Source organism: Merops nubicus, unplaced genomic scaffold (assembly GCF_000691845.1).
Source record: "Merops nubicus isolate BGI_N331 unplaced genomic scaffold, ASM69184v1 scaffold9232, whole genome shotgun sequence".
NCBI classification, from domain to species: domain Eukaryota; kingdom Metazoa; phylum Chordata; class Aves; order Coraciiformes; family Meropidae; genus Merops; species Merops nubicus.
In genome coordinates, this window is record NW_008595597.1 from 23,106 (window position 1) to 39,718 (window position 16,613).

General features: G+C 47.3%; 1 protein-coding gene across 1 annotated transcript in view; it reads right to left on the reverse strand.

The window, feature by feature from the left end:
* Positions 1-16,613, reverse strand: part of CACNA1C (calcium channel, voltage-dependent, L type, alpha 1C subunit) — a gene marked incomplete at its 5' end in the record, with an annotated part of 107,495 nt that overhangs the window by 14,463 nt on the left and 76,419 nt on the right. Inside the window, 7 exons of the mRNA XM_008936103.1 lie at positions 1,346-1,448; positions 3,151-3,247; positions 4,915-5,042; positions 5,925-6,090; positions 6,897-6,988; positions 10,175-10,240; positions 13,903-14,031. Of these exons, the coding sequence (XP_008934351.1) occupies positions 1,346-1,448; positions 3,151-3,247; positions 4,915-5,042; positions 5,925-6,090; positions 6,897-6,988; positions 10,175-10,240; positions 13,903-14,031 (781 nt within the window). The remainder of the gene's footprint in view (positions 1-1,345; positions 1,449-3,150; positions 3,248-4,914; positions 5,043-5,924; positions 6,091-6,896; positions 6,989-10,174; positions 10,241-13,902; positions 14,032-16,613) is intronic.

The following is a 16,613-nucleotide window of genomic DNA, read 5'->3' on the forward strand; positions in this document are numbered from 1 at the left end:
ATTCTCTTTGGCCACAGTCAAATTCTATTTAGCACAACATTCAAGGCATTAATGTAATTCTTTAATTTTACTGCTTCTTTTTTTGGCTCAGCTCTCAGTATAATTCTGACATAGCAATCATAGAATCATTAAGGGTGGAAAAGACCTCTAAGATCATCAAGTCTGACTGTCAACCCAACACTACCATGATGGCTAAACCATGCTCTGAAGTACTGTGTCTACCAGTTTTTTGAACACCTCTAGGGATGGTGACTCCACCACCTCCCTGCACAGCCTGTTCCACAATCGCTTCCCTACTCCTGCTGCCCACACTATTTTTGATACAGGCCAGGATGTTGTTGGCCTTCTCGGCCACCTGGGCACACTGCTGGCTCATGTTCAGGCAACCGTCCACCAGCACCCCAGGTCCTTTTCTGCCTGACAACTTTCCAGCCACTCCTCCCCAAGCCTGCGGTGTTGCCTGGAGTTGTGACCGAAGTGCAGGACCCAGCAGTTGGCCTTGTTAACTCTCATACAGTTTACCTTGGCCCACCAATCCAACCTGTCCAGATCACTCTCCAGAGCCTCCTGATCCTAGCTAGGGTTCTGCTGGTCTCTGCTTTCCCATGCCTGAAATGTAATGCAGCCACTCCTGAGGCAGAGGTGTTCAGCTATGAATTACAGACTTACACACTCCTTTAAAGCATCCCATTAATATATGAAGCCAGAGTTTGACTCAGGATCAGTATCTTTCACTACAGCAGGTGACAGAGTGCAAAAGGGACAAGCTGAGCCCGAAGTCTTGTCTGTTTTTCCCAGCTTTACCCCCTGTTCTTTGCAAAGCTATTAGTCTCTGCTTCTCATCTGTCTTTTGGCCTACAACACCACTGTCTCCATAATGTGATGTTAACTCATGCTAATGGAAGCACAGAAGATTTAATGCAGTGAGACCCTCTGATCCAAGCTCTTTTACTTCCCTTGGATAGGAAGATCAGTGGCAAGAGCAGCCAAAAAGTGGCCCAGCTCTGCAGCTAGTCTGCATGAAGGGAGGGTTCTTTGCCCTTCTTGCTTCTCCCGATTGATACTCGAGCAGACAATGATCTAAAACTTTTATCTTTGAGACCATTGTAAAGAATGTGATCAATAATACCATGGGAAGCAGCAACTTTCCAAGTAACACTGTTTTGTCCCTGGAAGATACAATTCCTCCAAACATTTTTACATTACTTTTTGTACCATGTGCTGCGTATGAGTAGCCGGGATCATTTTACACAAGATGTCCCTATTGTTATATTCCAGCTCAGCCCACTCTGGTGTGACCACCATCCAGCTATCTTTGTACCCTTGTGGTCAGCAAACTTCTTACCTTCTGTCTTGATCCTCAGTGCTGTTCTGACCAAGGCAAAGAGAGTGGCATTGAACATGACAGTCCCATCGCTGTTCAGGGGCATATTCATGGAGACAAGGCGCTGTGGAGCAGGGAGAAGAAAGAGAAAAATCATACTGCCACAAATGGACCGAAGCATGCTTTTCCTTATGCCCTCATGATGCCCTCCAGACCTGCCACTCCTCTTATGTAAGCATCCATAAGATGGCCTGTGAATGTAGTTACACAGTTATAAAAGTACTTTTCATATCCACCCATGGTCCCAGCCTTTCTGTGTTTGCCCTGGGGTCTCTCTCCCATTTCTAGATACTCTGTTTTCTTCAGTGTGGTTATTACTTTCTAACCTTTGTTTTCTTCAGTAGCCAGTGGGCGTTTGCCCACAGTGTGTTACATGGACAGAGATTTGTTCCAGTCCCCAAACCATTTGGCTTTTAAATGACACCTTTTTCTTATCAGGAGTAAACTTATTTCTTCATAGCCCGTGAGGCACTTGCAAATTTGTCTGCACTAAAGCTGTGCTTGATGCAAATACATATAAACAGAGAGCCAGAATGTTTCTTTTAGGTGACAGGCTTCAGGAAAGGGGATTAGCCAAACTTGAAAGCTGTTCTCCTTTATCCAGCTATTCCCCCTCTCACTTTTAGAACAAGGTTGTATCTGCCCTGCAGTAATTCTGTAAAGACATGTAGGACAGAGAGTGAGTGCTGAGTACTGATGCAGCTGCAGGGTGAACTTCAGTGAGACCAACAATATGTATGTGAGATAGATGTAGCAGAGCCACCAAATCTCACATCCTTACTTCTGCTTCAGGAGGCAAGAGGAACCAGGGACTTGTTTTGAACTTCTAGGCTTTCAGGGGTTGGTTTTGTCTGAGCTCTGTCTTCTGCCACTTTCATGAAATGGGCCTGGTTCAGTACCGCATTAGAGGAAAGGGAGCCAATCCCCATTACTACCACTGCAATCATACACTGGGGTCGGGACAACAAACAATCGCTAGACAGCAGGCTGAAGGGAATCAGCAGGAGGCCACAGAAGTCATATATTTCTGTGAATGGGCCCCGGGCTTTGTATTTTGCTCTGAGACTCACAGAAAAAAAACCTGCAAGTGTCACACAAACTCTGGGACTTGGGAGGAGATGAACAAAGAACTTCAACTGAAGGGAGCATAAAGGTTATAAACATGTCATTATTCACTAGAGAGCGTTCTTTTTCATAGCTGGAGTCTCACAATCAAAGAAACGAGCTCGACATTTGCACAGAAAATCTGCCTTTGCCCTTTGTGTGTTTTAATCCCACGCTCACCTTACCGTTCTGTCAGTTAATTAAGGAAGAATGAGAGATAACACCGGGGGTTTCGGGCACTGCTTAGTCCAAAGCAAATCTCAGAGATATTTTGACTTGCCCTGTTATTTCTGCCTGTCCCTGTCTGTCTCGGGATGAGTGTTTGATACCACAGACACACGTGTGGTTGACACAGCGCTCGCTATTTGAGCGCAGTCATTGGCACAGATGCACTCTCCCACCTAGAGAGAGGGCTGGTGGTGTACTGGTGTCTCCAACTAGAGGACAACCCAACTGCTGGTGCCCGTCCAGCCCTGGTGAGGCTGTTGCCATGCAGAAGGGCCAGTTCAGACACAGGTTGCTGCCTGCTCCGCCGTGGTTGGACAGAACAATCCACTGGCTGGCAGCGAACCAGCAGGTACCCTGGGTTGGAGAGAAAATGCCACCACTGGCCAATTATCTGCTGTGCCTCCCTGCTTTCTGTGAACCGCACCGTGCCTTACTTTGCAAGCCACCCGGTGAGGGCAGAGCTTCCCAAAGCCCAGCGGGGGCTGAATCCGCCGGAGCAGGGTCACCACGTCCAGGTGTTTGATCCGTCCCCTGAAGAAGAAAGAGCAGTGAGGGCTGTGTCCTTATCATGGGGCGACCTGCTGGTCCACCTGCGGAGCATGAGCGCAGCTGGAAGAACCACTGACACCTTTCCAGACTCACGCTTCTGCTCCCTGTAGCCCGGCCACAACTTAAGGAATTACTTCAGGCCTGTTGCATTTGGTGCTTTCCTCAGGATTTGCCCATGACTAATATGCCTCCTACTAGTGCAGAAAACCCATTGTCAGTCGTACATGAGTCAATACTTGTAAGAATCGACCTCATTGTTTTGAATGCTGCAGTTTCTTAGGGCATCAACAGTCAGTTTGGGGTTGTCCCCCTGCCACTGACCTGCTCAAAATCTACGTCTGCTTATTTACTTTTTGGTCTAAGGGCTATGGCAGGCACAGAGTTGCGAAGGATCTCTTTTTTCCTGGCACTTTACCTCCCATATAAATAGCCCCAATCCACTGTCTTTTGATATATGCTTATGCTTTGGGCCGTCACTGGAGCCAGTGCAAAACAAAGTGCTTGAACTACCTCCACAGCAGCAGCTGGGTTTCTTTTAAGTTCTGTAAATGGCATCTGCAAAGAGGAGTTCTCTCTTGGAGGGAGGAGAGCTGCCAGAGGTGGGGCTTCAAGTATGGGACACGGATGGGAAATGAGAAAAAGAATCACATTTATCGATGGGAAGGAACAGGATGTCATCTGGACTGAGCAGCTAGCTACTATATGGCTTCAATTACTGCAGTCTTACCTTCAAATAAGCACAAATAGTAGCATCTGTTTTGTTAACAAACAGTATATTTATTAGAATGCTGTGCTTATGCCCTATCCATGGTAAAAGTCTCTCAGGGAAGTCACTGTGGATGGGAAGAGAGGTTTAAATTTAATTTACGTATCACTCGGATAATGTGACATGGCTTCACGTACTGCAGGACCTCAGACCAAATTAATCCTGACACTGTGTCTCCTAAAGAGATCTGCTTTTGGTTTATGCCAAGATCTCTTTCCACAGTTTTTGCATTATGAAGGGGGCTTTGCAATTACAATTGTCAACTGTGCTGCAGTGCCACAGGGATCTAAAAGCACTTTAAGCCTAAACATGTGTCAAACAGAGCATATAATACTAAATGTCAGTTAAGCCCCCGTGTGTGTTGTTCTTGTGTAACTTTAAATCCCTGAAAGTCTGCTGATGTGAATAACCCTGCAGACAACGTAATGCAGCCACATGAAGGTACAGGTTGTGATGGGCTTATGTGACATAAGACAAAACAGAGATTTGACCTTGGCAGCCCTACTGTGAGTAGAAACTCAAACAAAAGACTCACAGCTCAATATCGCAAACACACACCCCAATAAAACAGCCATCTAACCTCCTCTGCTCAACCTCCTGCTGCCCCTCCCTAAACAGCTTTTCTCCTCCCCTGACTGAAAGTGAAACAGTGTCCTGCCACGTAACAGTGCAGCCTAAATGCTGTTTTTTTTCTGTGTATCCTTGCACTGCTGGCTAATGGGTTCTTCCACAATACCTTGTGGATGTATCTGTTTTAGGATTTTTGCAGATGAAAAAGTGTTCCTGCAGGAGGAACATGGCACTTACTGCACTGGATCTAGAGAACAGAAAATAGCAGGCCTGCTCTCCCGAGGAGCTCTGATATCCAGGCTGGGTTACTTACTTGGCTTCAGGGTCATACTCTGCCCAGATCCTTTTAAACTCATCCAGGTGGTGTGGTCCTAAAATGGACCAGTCCCGTGTCAGGTAATCAAAGTTATCCATTATAACAGCTACAAAAAGATTGATGATCTGCAAACAAGGACAGAGATGACTTGATGGATGAGGCAGGTAACAGGAGACTTTACCAGGTTTTCCATTTAAGGTCTGGATTTGGACCAATAAAACTAGGAAGCTACTGGAAGTGGGTTCTCTTTTCCTCCATTCCAGCCTCCCAGTTTAAGTGGGAAGATCCCAGAGGCAGGATATTTCTAATCTGATCACGTTTTTCTCTTCCCTACTAAATGGATGAGGCCCAAGTTTGCTGAGCTCTTTGACATTCCGTGGTGTCTTTTTATTTACCTGTGTCTTTGCCCAGCAGAACAGGGTAGAGGTGGGAGAAGCTGGGATATATTGTCTCAGTGGGGCTGAGCTAAAAGTCCTTTCTTTTGGCCCAAGACCAAAACTGTTAAAATATTGCTGGTGTTCACTGGGAGAGTTTTGTGCACTGATGCCAGCTGCAGAGCATGTGCTGTTGCTCTGAGCAATGCCGCATTGCCAGCATGGAGCAGATGCAAGTGGGATATGTGTATTCTCACAGTCATTGCTGCTGGCAGGGGAGTAAAAACCTGCTCAGCAGTCAGAAGGAAGGTAGGAGGCAAGGTGGGAAGTGTGGCTGAGGCGTTGCTAGCCTCAGCACAGCCCACAACATGCTAATTTGGTTTTGTCATTGAGGGGGAAGGGGGGGGGGAAGAGCACTCCCTTGCTGTGCATAAAGGATTGGGGTTGGAAGCAAAGCATCTCCTAGAACTGGAGGGAGGCAGGAATGGCAGTGACCAAGGGTGCTGCTGGGGAAGGACCTCTGGGGAGATTTCCCCTCTTTCAGATCACTCTTCTGCTGTGTAGTGCTGATGTTTGGGGAGGCAGGGGCTCAGTTTGACAAAGGGCAGGTTTCAGTTGCTGGGGCAGACTCACCAGGAAGGCACAGAGCATGTAAAAGCTGATGAAATAGAAGACGGCAAAGCTGCTGCCACAGGAGTGATCGACTTCGGTGGAGTTGGCCGGCTCCGACTCTGGGTCGCACTTCTTGTCTGGGAGACATGCCAGCATGATTTCCTGCCAGGCCTCACCAGTGGCACACCTGGGCATGGCAAAGGGCAAGGGAAGACAGCAATGACCTTCAATGTGACAGGGATTGCACATTAGCAATGTGTTCCTGCTCCCGTGAACATCAATGGGAATTTTGCCACTGTGGTCAACTAAGAGCAAGTTAGGCTGATGGCCAGGCTTTGGCATACGCTGGCATACCCTGCTCCTCTTTTTGGCTTTGTTGCCATCATCAGGGTGTTCCTGACTTGCTTGGGCTAGTCTGGGTACGGGGCTCTCATACTCAAACCAGCCAGAGTCAATGAATTGTGTATGACATGGCTATAGATTGCATGAAAAAACTACTTGAAAACGAGGAGACAGCATTGAATTCATGCCAGCTCCCCACTGCTTTGGCACCCCTCCCCTGCCCTGGCACACCTGGCCACAGCTGAAGCAGGATGATGTGCTAAGCTGCATGCTCACGCCAAAGCATAAGTGGGAGTTCATGTCCCTTTCCCTGCTAAAATAAGCTGGAGTCATACTAGCTAGAGTGGAACGAAAGGAGGAATTTGTGATGCAGATCAACATTTGAGAGCACTGAAAATTGGCTACCTTCCTTCTGAGTAGGAGGATTTTTTTCCCTCCCCAGCAGGGAGTGTTGGCCAGTGTCAGCTGACAGGGTGCAAGGCTTAACGGACCGGCCGTTTCATCTGACGTAACTCCAAGGCTCCCCCGCTAAGGGACAACATGTTTCTACTCACCTCGTGAGCATGACACAGGAGAAGCAGATAAGCTGTACCCAAGAGTAGAGGAATCGTGCTCCCAGACTGACACAATCCAGAGCTGTCAGACACCCACCTGAAAAGCAGCAGCACTGCCTGGGGGAAGGTCTGGAAGTTGTTGTTGCGGTTGATTTCTGTGGTATCATTCAGAGCAATTTTACCAAACACCTGGCAGAAAGCAGAGGTCTTTTCAGGTTAGCCCTGCAAAATCCCCAAACCTCTTGTCACCTTTGGCTCTTGGCCCCACCCTGACTCTGATATTTAACAGAATCTGCTCTTCTCTTAAAAAAAAGAATTTCCACAGTTCTTTCCTATTTGCTGTTTCTTCCCTTGCTTGTGCTTCAACACCCGAAAAACACTCATTTTGTAACAAGAGGCATCTTTTGTTAAAACAAGACATCCCTCCCTGCTTATTTCATACACTATAAATATGTGATATGAGGCCTTATTTTAACAGGCACTCATATGGAGAGGTGGTCCAGCTGAAAGAAATCAGTTAACACAGAAGAAAAGGCTCCTTCCTTCATTGTGTCTGTCTTCACCAGGAGGAAATGACAGTAAGAGACCAGCAGCTGCAAAGCCTTTAGCTTCCAGCTCTGTGGAGTGCCTTGGATCTTCCCCAAACAATGCAAAGTAGGTTGCTTTACAAAAATTATCCAACAGCTTGCCTTTTTAGTAGTCATTCTTGTCACCAGGAGGTGTTTCAGCTCCCCCCCTCCCCTAGAATACAGCAATGTGAAGATGATGACTAGATTTGCCCAAAGATGGCTTACAGCTTCCTTCCACGTCCCGCCGTCACTGCACCAGCTAGCTCATATAGCCACAGCACAAAGCCTGCAACCATCAGGAAACTTTTTAGGGGCTTACGCTTGGATGTGAAGTCCCCAGTGCAGGAAAATTTCAGGCTTTGGTCGTCAGGCTTTAAGTCTTACATAGCTTTGGTACTTTTGGGCACCAGGACTGAGAACTTAACAGATCTCATGTGGCAGAAAGCTCTCTGCACAGCATAGTTGGTCCGGACTATTTATTCCCCATTGACAGCAGTGTGACAGAGATTTCAGGCACTGAGAGCTGTAATCTCATAGCCAAAATGAGCAGCAGGAACAGAGCAGTTCTGAGAGAACACGAAGCTCCTTTTCAAGTAAATGTCACTGATAATTAACCCCCCAAGAGAAACACTGACACGGAGAGATGCGCAGGGACAATGGTGGGAAGGCCATGCCAGGTGGGAGGGAGGGTCTGTACATGGCAGGTGTTCTGCAGGGATTCCTCGTGGATGAGTGGGCCTCCCCCAGCCCCGACCGCTCCCATGCTGCAGGGGGCAATGACAGCCCCAACTACACTGAGGAGCAGCAGGAGGACAGTTTAAATATGCAGTTTGAGCTGAGGAAGCCCATATTCTTCATTTCAGGCAAGTGCAGGCAAGGGAACTTCCCATGCTGGAAGCCTGAACTCCCTTTCAGCCCTGCAGCTTCCCTCACACATGAGGAACTGGTGGCAGCTGCTACGGATGCCTTGCATTAGGCACCTATGAGGAACTGCAGGTAGAGGTTCCTCTCTCATGGCCTCTCCAGTCTGTGCCTCTTGGGCCATGGCATGAGTAACTTCATCCATCAGCATCAATTGGGATTTTTCCACTTGAGCACGTTACCTAGTGAGGCTTGAGTGTTGCTACACTCCAAGTCAAAGCAGTAGCTGAGATAAAGTGGTAGGTCTCCTTTTTGTGGGAAATTCTTATGTTTTCATCAGATCTGGTACATCTAGTCTTCGAAGGTAGCTGCTTAATGAAGTGAGGAAGGATTTTCGTTCCTGCGTGTCCCTCTGTGTGAGGGAAATCTGTGTGTGTCAGCAGGTTCAAGAGAGCAGCACATAAAATGTATGAGATGCCATTTGGACAAAAAGTGATGTTAACAGATCTGTGGGCTCTAAGCAAAGAGGGAAGATGAGAAAAGTTGGTTTTCTCATTGGAAGGCAGGACAGCAGGAAGCAATCTAATAATCTAGAACAATGTGAAAGACAGATGCATAATCTTGAGGCTGCTGAGATGATTTAAATAGAGGCTTGAACATAAGCCAAGGCTTAAATAGCCAACTTAGAACTAGCTAACAGAAAAGGGAATAGAATCACAGAATAAAACATCTAGCCCTGGCAGTGCCCCAATCATTGTAGACCCCATCTGCATGGGTGCTTGGGAAGGCATTTTTAATGCTTTGTGTAGCTACATAACACTAGTGTAATACTCTCAAGTAATTTTCTGTATAGCACTGGTAATCCTGTAAGATACTGGCCATTTCAGCTAGTTGGGTATTAAAGGCAAAACTGTCATGTTGACAGTATGAGCCTAGTAGATGAAATGGCAACTCTAATTACTGGGGGCAATTGAGATAATCTGTGATAATTCAAGGAAAGATTAGTTTTATTTTTCAAACTGGGTCAGAAGCCTGTGAAAAGATGTTATTATAGTAACAGGAAACAAATGAAAACAAGGTCATGGAGGTCAGATGAATTTTGTTATGAATTCTGTGGGCATTGTGAAACCAGGAGGCCTGTCATGTTTGAAGACCTCTGGAAGCAATTATGCCATGCCTTTCTATGCTTTGGTCCCTGGCCACAGATGGCTGACTTGTCTGAGATATTTGATTAACACCAAAGTGGAAAGTGAAGCTTAGTTTGAAAAGCAGCACAGCAAACAAGGCTGGGACTGTCACAAACTCTGCCTATTATCACATGCATTCTTCAACGGTCTGTATGCAGCATCAGTTCCTAGCACAGATGAATGCTCAGGCTGGTTCCAAGTTCATTTTGCAGGCTGAATAGGATATTGTATTGATGCAGCTTCCTGAAGAACTGGCACAAACACAGAACATCGTTACGTTGGGTCTGATCCCATATTTACCTTCATCGGTGTAAATTAAAAGCTGCTCTTTACAACTCAGTGGAAGTTACGCCAGCGTGAAAGTGATGCGAGAGGAAAAGTGGGTTTGTAAGCCCACTGAAACAACTATACTGAACCAACAAGCAAGGCAGTAAATCTCCTTTGCCACCGCTGCTGGGTATTGCTTTGAGAATATGAAGGGCAGGCATGGTCCTTTTATTGTTTGCATATCGCATTCTGCCCTGAAATGGGTTGGTTTTTTTTGTCTTTTCTTTTCCTGGAGTGTGTTGTGCTCCTGTTGGAAGTGTACAAGGCAGACAGTGTTTTCCAACCAAGGTTAGCTGCTATCTTACCTCAACGGGAAAAAACATTCTTGTAAGCCCCTACAACAACATATTGATCTCGTTACTTTATCAGTAAGTTCCCAAACCTCTCAACAGGATAAGGCAGACACAGTTGAGCTCTTCAGCGTCACTCACCTGCATCCCGATCACAGCGTAGATGAAGAACAACATCACTATTAGAAGAGCCACATAGGGGAGAGCCTAGAAATGAAGAAAAAAAATAAAGAGAGAGAGAGCACTGTGTCTCCACCGAGCCTGGCACACTGGAGCCTGGTTCACGCTCCTGGCTTTGGGAAACTGGGCAGAGGCTGGCACCATACGCTGAGTCGGTAATTCGGCCGGGTGGCCACTAGATGCCTCTCCAGGCCCACATTTGCTTGGCTTCCCCACCACCAGCCTGCGGCCACCCAACCGGGGCAGGCTCTGATTGCGCCCACTCGTGAAGGTGCAGCTTTGCTGCCTTCAAGTCAGCCCTGCCCTTGATGGAGTGAGGAAAGCGATGGCAAAGCCAGCGCCTACAGCTGCTTACCGAGAGCAGAAAACTCTCCTAACCAGTATTAGTCGGGCACTAATGGCAATGTGACTTTTTTTTTTTTTTTTTTTTTTTTTCCTTCACTTTTCTTTGCTGTCTGAAGTTAATCTGGATACACTCTGGTGAAATAAAGATGACAACAGATCCAGATTCAAGGCGTCTGCTACAATGGCTGGCACCATCTAAAGCAGGCTCAGCTTTGTTCCTTGTTCGGTGTCTCTGATGGTGTCTGCAGTGCACTAGGTGCCTGTGATCAGCTGCTGAAGAGGAAATGCAGAGCCCTGATATGCAGGGCTGCCTGGTAAGGAAGAGACCACTGCAATCAGCGAAGTGTTGAGTGCTATCGGTTTCCTCTGCCACTAGCAGACATCAAGGACACAGCTCGGGACCTCACAGGTTCAGGATTCTGAGGAGGAATTTTCTACTCTGTTGTTTTTGAAATATATAGAGCTTAGAACAGAGATTTCCAGACCTTACTTCAGAGGCAATGGGTGGATACATTAGTTGTGAAAATACAAGTACAGACCCTGCTCTGGATTTTGAACACCCCATTTCGTTGAGTATAAAAGCCTACAACTTTTTTTTTTTTTTTTTTTTTTTTAATGTAAGATTATTTACACATTTTAATTTTATGTCTAAATTCAACGGGGCTAAATCCTCTAGGAAGAACAGAGGAAAAATTTTGACTGACCACTATGGAGATTTGACTAGGACCTGCAGAAATAATCTCAAAGAGGTCTGAATATTAAAATGGCAAGAATTCAAAGCTTTAAACAACGCCTGTAGTCATCATCTTGGGGCTCAGGGGCAGATTCCTCTGTTTTTTATGGGGTCAGACAAATGTGTATGGTTACCCCACAACATTAGTGGACATACACCAGCTGAAAAATTTGGTCCAAACATTTTGTGATGATCTATTTGGGACTTGATACACATAACACCTAAGAAGAGCTTCTGGGATAGTGTCCAGAGAGGAACCAAAGTGCATAACTTTACCAGTTCTTCTGTCTTTCAAACAGGGCTGGGAAAAGTGTCTTATCTACTGGCTGTCTGGCTCTCCACTTTATTTCCATGTTATTCTGCTTAGCCCACTCCTCTCCACTGATGCACCTTCCTACTTGTCTCTACCCTTTATTCCCCAAGGCTCCTTCAGCTCCCCACCTCCCACATTCCACTCTTCTGTCTCTGTCCTCCTTTGTCTCTGTCCTTCCATGGCTTTAGCACTTTGTTCTTGTGATTCCCACGGCCTTGCCTTGCCCTCAGCACCCCTCTCATTTCCTACTCCTCCCACTCACCAGTCTGGGCTCCGTTGCTATCTCTGGAGGCGGAAACCCCACCGAGCATGTTCCCACCAAGCACTCCTCTGACCGGTGCCCCAGCCCGTATGTAAGCACTGTGTGCCATGCACAGGGCATGTGCTAGTTACGATGGGGTCTGAACTCCAGCACTAGTTGGCTGCCTATTAGGCTGCCCTGTGTGAAGAGAGATGCTTCCTGGAAGCAAGTGGGGACACAGAGAAAAGCTCATGCCAGACAGAGTCTGCAGGGATCCCAAATTTTGGCAGTGGGAGTGGCTGGGAATTCTGAACAGTGGCTATTCTTAGCTACCAAAGGAGCCTCCCAGTAGCTGCAAGAGGAGGAGCTCTGAGCAGAGAATACCATGTTATAAATGGCTAAAGGCTTTCAAGGGAGAAGGCTTGCAGTGCTTCCCCCTGCCCCCACTGTGGAAGATACCTCCCTTGGGACTTTCTCCCATCACCCTACAACCCTGCCTAAATCGACTCGCCAATAAAAGAGGTCTGAAGGTCACTGGAGGAAAATACCAGGCACTCCCTTTCCCACCCATCTCATCCTCTCCAGACAAGGGCCATGGCAAGCTGAGTTCAGCGTATGAGCTAGCTATTGTTAAAGAGACTCAAGGGGCACAAGAGCAAGTGGAGGAGAATCTGGACTGGAAAGTGTGACTCTGTCCCCTGCATCAGGAATGGCTGAGCGGTACCAGAGGGAATCTCATTCCTATGCATGCAGATAAAATGGTTCCCACTGGAGCCACTCAAATAACAACCTGGAAGTTAGCAACCATGTAAGCAATGGAAAAAGTTGCTTGTGGCAGAGATGTGTGGGTATCAGGTTCTCTGGAAGTCAAGGAGTGTGCACAAGCCTGGTAGTCTGGCTACTGAGACCACCTGAGAGCTGCACTGGAAAAGGTCCAGATTGATCTCTGGTGTACACATGTGCTTCTTCTGCTGACAGAGACAGAAGTTGTGGTGAACCACAGCACTGCAGGCTTTGGTCCCAGCTTGTGTTGTAGCTGGTGAGTTTTAGCTTTTAAAGCATGCATCAGCTATTTTCCCATTTGAGTCAATACAAATACATTTAAAGACTCAATATGTGGGATATAGACTTGTCTTGCACAAGGTACTCTTTCATGCTTTTGTCCAGTGGTGTCCCGAATACTTCTCATATTTAGACCACAATTTGTATTCCTGTGCTGTCTTTCCTTGATGCTTCCTCCATGCCTGCCCCAGCTAACACTGAAGTTGTGCTGGCCCAGTAAATCCAGGTCAAGAACTTGTAAAATGCCAAAAGATGCTATGCTTTGTCTCTCTCTTTCTATACATGGCTACACTAGGGGCTGATTTGGAAGCAGTTTTTCTAATAACTATCTTCTAGTGTTTGTTTTCCCCCAGAGGTGATGATCCTTATCCTGTCTGATCTCCTTTGCCTTCTCCTACCTAATCTGGTACTTTACCTACTATTGCAACTTGTCTCCAGTGCAAAAGCAGCAGCAATTTAATAACTTGGCATCGTTATTAGGGCCAGAGGCATGGGCCAAAAAGGTGAAATTCTTCCTGGATGAAAGCATGGGAGCCACACACTTCTAATACTTCCTGGAAATCCTCAAAACAAGGCTTAAGGGAAACCTAAGGCCTTCCCCATAGCTGTGTATTTCACTTAAAGCAACAGCTATAAATACAGCTAAAATAGAAAACAACAGCAACGAAATGGGGAAAAAAAACCACAAACCAACCAAAGCCCCCTAAGGAGACTAAAGGGTTACAGACAGGTGGTAACTGAGTTAAACTGAATTATCAAACTATCAGGAAGGTCTCAAGCAATCACTCATACTTTAAAGGTAAAACTCATACCCAGTCAGTCTTCCCCTGCAAGCCCCATTTACTTGGCTCTCATACGTGCTGTGAGTCACTGGTGGCCATAGCTCTGACCAGCAGCCTTTGTGCTCAGGCACTTGGGAGAAACCCCTCCCCAAGAGGCCACCACTGTGAAATAAAAAGGAGTTAGGTCTTACTTAGAGATAAGTGAAGGAATACCTGGAAGGACTTGATGAAGGTCCAAAGCAGTGTCCGGATGCCCTCCCCTCGGCTCAGGAGCTTCACGAGACGCATCACGCGGAAGAGTCGGAAGAAGGTGATTGAGATGCGAGAGTTTTCCTCTGCGTTCTGGAAGCCATTGGCACAGAGGCAGGAGTTACAACAGCACGGGAGGAACGGGGGCCCTGGGCCACAGAGGATGCTATGCCGAGAGCTCACTGCACTGTTCCTTGTCCTGGTACCGCTCCCTGGACTTGCACTTGCTCCAGCACCCCAGGGATGAGCCTGCCCTCTCTCTCATGGTGGTGAGGCCACTCTACAGGGGCTCTGGAGGCCATCAGCCTCTCCTTTCAGGTTGCCTGGACTTTTGGGGATTAGGGTTATGTTATACTATAAACCCCTCTGTTATATCTTCTCCTCGCATTGGAAAGATGCAGTTCTCCTTTGAAATTGTACTAGAGGAGAAAGCTACTTTCTCTTTTGACCTGTCTTGGATGCTTTACTCCAGCAAGTGCCTCAGCCAGCAGTTCTGGTGAATCTGGTGTCGGGCATCAGCCACGTGCCACTTGCTCTGCTGGGAAAGCATAGCAGGCCCTGGGTCTGCTCCGGGGTTCACTGCTCCTGCCCAGCTGCTGGCGTCACTGGCATCGCAGGCAGCCCCGCTGTCCCTGCCCTGCTGTGGCCCTGAGCCTGGGTTGCTTGCTCCTGCTGCTCTGTGCTCGGGCCTTTCACATTTCTCATGACCCCTTTGTATTTCCCACAGTCTGCGCACTGACTTGTTTTTTTATAAAACATTTTATTTTGGCTTCACTGCTACTGTTCAACTGTGCAGTATTTTAAAATAGTCTTTCATCTGCCCTGTTTTTTTTTCTCACAGCATCTGCTTTGTCCCTAAGCGTTTTCCCCTGGGCCTGTAACCAGCTCTGACGTTCCTCAGCTTTCACATGTGTGAAGGCAGCATCGGTCTGAGCACTGCTGCGGCGGCAGCCTCACCTGGGCCTTGGCAGAGGACCTGCTGGCTAGGGCAGATGAGGCACTGAAAATGCCATGTTCACCAGTTCATTAACCCCCTAACATACTGTGTGAAGCCTGTGGAGATGGTGGTTTCCACAAGCAGCACTGTGGGAATGTGACCTCCATCTCGTCACAGGAGGAGATAACACTGTCACCCTGCCACTTGACCTTCCATGGAGCAAAGAAGCTCATGGAAACCCCCTCTCTGTCCCCACCCAGGCTGCAAAGACCGCAGTTTGAGTCTAAATGCCACCGAAAGAGCAACATTTAGGAGGAAGAAACAGTGCAGATCACCCCCGCTGTTAACTACTCACCACTGTGTAAACCAAGAGAGAACAGACCCTTTGGATTTCCCATCACCAGGCAGCAAAAACAGCGGCTGCTTGCCTGTCTGAAAAATCCCAAGGCACAGGAAGTCCCCAGCTGTAGGTTTCTGGGATTAGATGTCCAGATGAGGGTGTGTACCTGTGTGCTGTTTGTGCTCCTGTTCCCAACCTGGGACAAGCAGATCAGTGCTCAGCTCTGTGCAGCCCTGGGGCACGCAGGGGCCACAGCTGATTGGTGGCACTTTTCTGACTTGGGGGCTTCAGTGAATTGGTAGGAACTGCTCTGAGGTGAAGGAGGGAATGTGGCCTCCAAGAAATCAAAAATCATGGCATTCAATACTCTCAGCACTACAGTCCCAGAGGGCTATAAGGTCCTTATATAATTATAAGGTCACACACCTCTCCCAGGCCTACAGAAGTCCTATGGCTTCCCTTCCACTTTCTCTAAGAAGCTAAACTTCAGTACCACCTAAAAGAGACTTCAGGCCCAAATTCAGAAGTTGTGTGGACAGCAGTACTGCTGTGGTTGTGACTAGGAAAAAAAAAAAAAAAATTTTCATATTCTACCTGCTGCTGCTCTTGTCAGCTTTGCCCTTTGAATGGCAGCATGTTGGGGCCTGGGTCTGGACAGAGGTTTTAGCACTTCTGTGTCTTTCCTTGCTGAGAGGAGGCAGCAAAGTCTAAGCAGCAGACAGAATACAAGATTCCTCCCTGATGCAAATCTGCAACTTGCTGGCATTAAACTAGTCAGCCAAAACCACTCAGTGATGCCTCAGGAGATTACAGTCCTTTTAAGACTAGGTGGCTACAGATTAGCTGGTGCTTGAATAGCCTTGCTTGCTTTCTCCTGGCGTTCACCCAGCTTTTTGAAGGTGTATCCTTGCCCAAGAAGGGAGGTTCTGCAAAGCGACAATCAAGAGACTGTAGTTTCTGAAGCTCTGCTGGAGTGGTGTGGGAGCTGCCCTGTACACCGGGGCAGCAGAGTTTGTGTGCACCATTGCACAACTTACTCTCTTTACACCTAATTGAAGAAGAACTTCAGAGTCCCAATCCTTTCTAGTCTGGAGGCTTGGACATGAAGTCACATTGTAAACTCATTCAGCATCACATTGATACCGACATAGTTGTTGCTAACAGGAAATCTTACCAGGTCTAGTTCTCTCTTGGTGATTCATTAGAAGGCAGAACGACAGTTAACTTGACCAAAGGAAAGCTCAGGATGCACAAGAAATACACGTGTGGCATATTCACAGCTCATGTGAACACCAGACTCACACCAATACACGACATGGCAGCTTCATGCACAAATAACTAGGCTGGGCTTGGAGAGAGAACTTGTGATCACGGGGAAGAGATAAAGGAGTGTGTTAG